Consider the following 4204-nt stretch of genomic DNA (forward strand, 5'->3'; position numbering starts at 1 on the left):
TCCATAATCCATAATAATGCTTCCTCCAGTGAAAAAGTGCATCTCCTGTTGTCTCTCACATCAAAATCCAGCCACATATTTGTTTAGAGCTGTTTTGGCTTGTAAATGGTGCTTGATTTGTGCAGATTTCTCTCCTGATTCAGACCAGACCACTTTTTCACTGGAGGAAGCATTATTATGGATGATGGACTCATATTTTAGCTGGAAGCAACGGTTTGAAGTAAAAAATGTCTTAATAATGAATTTATTACAAACACGCAGCTTTTGTCTTCTCCAGATGTTAACTGATGGACTGGAGTGCTGTGGATTACTTGTGGATTATTGTGATGTTTTTATCAGCTGTTTGGACTCTCATTCTGACGGCACCCATTCACTGCAGAGCATCCATTGCTGAGACACTGATGCAGTGCTACATTTCTACAAATCTGATGAAGAAACAAACTCATCCTAATCTTGGATGGTCTGAGGGTGAGCACATTGCCAAACTCATATTTTTGGTTTTAGTGTTTAATTTGGTATTTTTGACATCTGTTTTACACATCGAGGTTGTTGGTAAAGTCTGTGTGTTATTATGGTCGGTTAACTCTGTGTTTGCTGGTCTAGTTCTTGGTGTTTGAGCAGAAAGAGAAAGTGCAAGCGGCTCCAGCGCAGGACGACACTGGAGATGTGGACGATCTGGTGAGCATTTCATGCTTGTTTGGTTGTTTTCATGACAAGCATATACATTATTATATTTGTGAGTGTGATTATGGTCTGAAAGTATATTAACTCCTTTATACTTATTAGAGATTTGACAACATGCTAAGTTGTTGACTGATGTTTTTTGATGCAGCTGGACATGATGTAAAGCGGATGTCTTCAACACCTGCGTCCATCCACCTCATGCAACTCCGTTTCTTGTGTTTAATTATGAAACACACATCTCCAAAAAGAGTTCAAGTGCTTCACTAAATCAAGTTATTTTGTACTTGCGACGATTATGTTGCTCCAGTTTGATTACTTGAATGTTGCACAGTCTGTATTTGTTGGATTTTCTAAAGGAAAATAAATGTTCATGTACTTTATACAGCCAGTGAAGCTCAAATAAAAGATCAAACTAAATAAAACTAATTTCTTGATTAAAATTCCCTTTAGTCCTGATGAAAAAAAAACACATTTCAGCTCATGAGAGATAAAAGAACCTACTGTACTACAAATTAATTTAATTTTATTCCTAATGGTGATTTTCAATGTAATACATTTACATTACATTGATATCTATTTTTTGCCAGAACCATTAAGATTTGTTATTTTAATGATTTTCATAACTTTTTTTACTGTAATATGCTTTTTTTTGTAGTTATTATTATTCCCAAAGGAGATTTTCATTACTGCAATACATTTACATTACATTTATATCTGTTTGTTTATTAAATACTAATACTTTTTAGAACCATTAAGATTTTTAATTCATTTTTAGTGCAAAAAAGTTTGATTTTCATTACTGTTATATGCAGAGGTTTTTGTTTTTTTATTATTCCCAATGGTGATTTTTTTTTTTTTATTACTGCAGTACATGTACATTACATTTATATCTATTTGTTTATTATATACTTATATTTTTTAGAACCATTACGATTTTTAATTCCGTTTTAGTGGGTGAAAAAAATCTTTACCGTCATATCTAGATATTTTTATTTTTTTTGTAATTCCTATTATTCTCAATGGTTATGAATATGAATTATTTTCATCCAGAGTTCACCCCCGCCCCATTATTCCCAATGGTGATTTTCATTACTGCAATGCATTTACATTACATTTATATTTATTTGTTTATTATATACAATTTTTTTTAAGGACAAGTTTTTAAAATTTATTTTTAATGCAAAAAATACGATTTTAATTACTGTCATATTGTCATTTGTTTTTTTAATTGCCATTATTTCCAGTTGTAATTTTCATTTTCAATCCAGTTTCCCTGTTGGAGCAGCAGATCAGGATGTGAATTAAATGTGCCTACATTTAGCATTATTATTTTTAGAGCATTTAATATGCCACGCCGTCGACTTTTTAGACCAGTTCATGGAAACGAACAGTTTGAAAGAACCGATTTGCAGAATTGAGTCTGACGTTGCATCATTAATCAGCTGGGAGGGATCTGTCAAGATGTTTGATACGCTCACCTTCATGATCCACGCTCATAAACCCTGGTTTTGTTTGCCAGCCGTTGAGGGTTTGATAAATTGTGGCGTGTCTTTCGGGGCTGATGATCTCAGTTTTGCTGAGGACACACAAGCGCCTCAATCCTCCCCCGCTTCTGTGAAGACGCACACGCTGCAGTTTCAGGCCACCGTCTCCTGGGTCGAGCTGCAGGCTCCCAGAAACCTGCTTAAAACAACTGTGTTATGAGGAGACGAGACGACACGTGTAGGGTCCAAATAATTCAGACAGGAAGATGTTATTAATGAATGAGAACAGTGATGAGGCGAATCACCAGGTCACAATTCACCCCCAAAATCAAAAGAAAAAATTATAAAATCATACATTTTTATTCTTTATATAGTCCTTTTTTTAACCTTTTATAGATGTAAAAATTTATTTTTAATGCAAAATATGATTTTCATTCATATCCAGTTTTTTTTTTACTACCGAAATAGATTTACATTTATTTATTTTTGTTTATTATTTGCAAATTTTTTGAACAGTTAACATTTTAATTTATTTTTAATTAATATTTTTTGTGTGAAAAAGGGTGATTTTCATTACTGCAATACATTTATATTACATTTATATACATTTGTTCATTATATAATAGATTTTTAGAGCCTTTTAGATTTTCAATTTATTGTTAATCCAAAAAATAATTTTCATTGCTGTCATATATTGAGTTTTTTTGTATTTTCCATTATTTCTGTGATATTATTTCTGTAATTACTGTAATACATTTACTACATTATATATATATATATGTGTGTGTTTTTTTTTGTTTTTTGTTTTTTTTACTATTTTTAAGAACCACTAAGATTTTTAATTTATTTTTAATGCAAAAAATTATTTTCATTTCTGTCACATATCAAGAGTTTTTTGTTCATTGCATTTACTTACATTTAAACCACTAACATTTATTTTATTTTACATTTATTTTTAAAATACGAAACCTATAACATTTACGTTTATGCCCTTAGCCATTGCTTTTATCCTAATCGACAATAGAGGAACAAAAACAATTTATCGCAGATCTGACAATATTCGTAACACAGTAATTCTTAGTCTTTTTCATTACAGTAATGACAATGAGGTTGTTTTGTATTATGTTAATGAATGTATGGGGAAAATGGGCTTCATTGGCATGAATGCAAAAAAAAAAAGATCTTATTTATTTTCTATTAATAAGGTAATTTATGTAGTTTGTTTCTTTTTATTTTGGGGTGAAATGTGACCTGCACACGTTCTTGACACGTTTTGCACAGATTCGGGCAGTTTAACAGGATAACATGCTGTTCCATAGATTAAAATGAATAATTTCCTCTACTCATCTCACATGCACTCATCAGAGGCGGACTTACCCATCAGGCAAAGGTCGGCAATCACCTTGGACCCCCAAAAGCCAAGGGCCCCTTAAAATGCTTTTCATATTCAGTCATTATGTGCAGTAATTGTCTGCTTTAATTGAGTCATTTGCAGTAATCAGTGATTCACCTTTTAAAAGTGCTTCTGCAGTCAGTGGTTAACTGATAGGAAAAGCGTGATGGTTGTTAAACACAAGGTCACCGTGTAAAACATCCTCAGCCCTGATCGCTGCGTAATGCATTGATCTTATTCACTCACACACGGGAAATGGGAAGTTAAAGCTTGCCAAAATACAAAGAAACAGACAGCGGTGTAAAAAAAGGGTGAATATATCGGCAGTGTTTTTACAAGCTGGAGGAATCTGATGGAATGTTTGGGTTTATATTTGGGTTCAAGTCACAGGTATTCCTAATATATTAGACTTTTGATTGAAACTAGTGAGACATGTCTTCACTTTTATAGACCGTAAGAGCTGTGTTTGTGATTGGTTTTTGAGTTGAGGGAGGCGTGGCGTGCGAAAGGGGCGTTTACAAAGATTTGAAAACATGCTTTTTTGTAGTTCCGCTTTTTAACACCAAACTACTAAAATAAACTACTAAAAATGTTTATTTATCTATTTAGTATGATCTGTAAATTTTATAGTATGTTATAAATA

At 32.5% G+C, this 4204-nt stretch overlaps 1 protein-coding gene across 1 annotated transcript in view; it reads left to right on the forward strand.

Annotated features, from left to right (window-relative positions):
• LOC107739046 (X-ray repair cross-complementing protein 5) overlaps positions 1 to 920 on the forward strand; it is a 13088-nt gene extending 12168 nt beyond the window's left edge. Inside the window, 2 exon segments of the mRNA XM_016551014.1 lie at positions 604 to 678; positions 833 to 920. Of these exon segments, the coding sequence (XP_016406500.1) occupies positions 604 to 678; positions 833 to 847 (90 nt within the window). The 3' untranslated portion in view covers positions 848 to 920.
• Positions 921 to 4204: the final 3284 nt, after the last annotated feature.

This window comes from Sinocyclocheilus rhinocerous, unplaced genomic scaffold, assembly GCF_001515625.1.
Source record: "Sinocyclocheilus rhinocerous isolate Xijiao unplaced genomic scaffold, SAMN03320098_v1.1 scaffold1096, whole genome shotgun sequence".
Lineage (NCBI taxonomy): Eukaryota > Metazoa > Chordata > Actinopteri > Cypriniformes > Cyprinidae > Sinocyclocheilus > Sinocyclocheilus rhinocerous.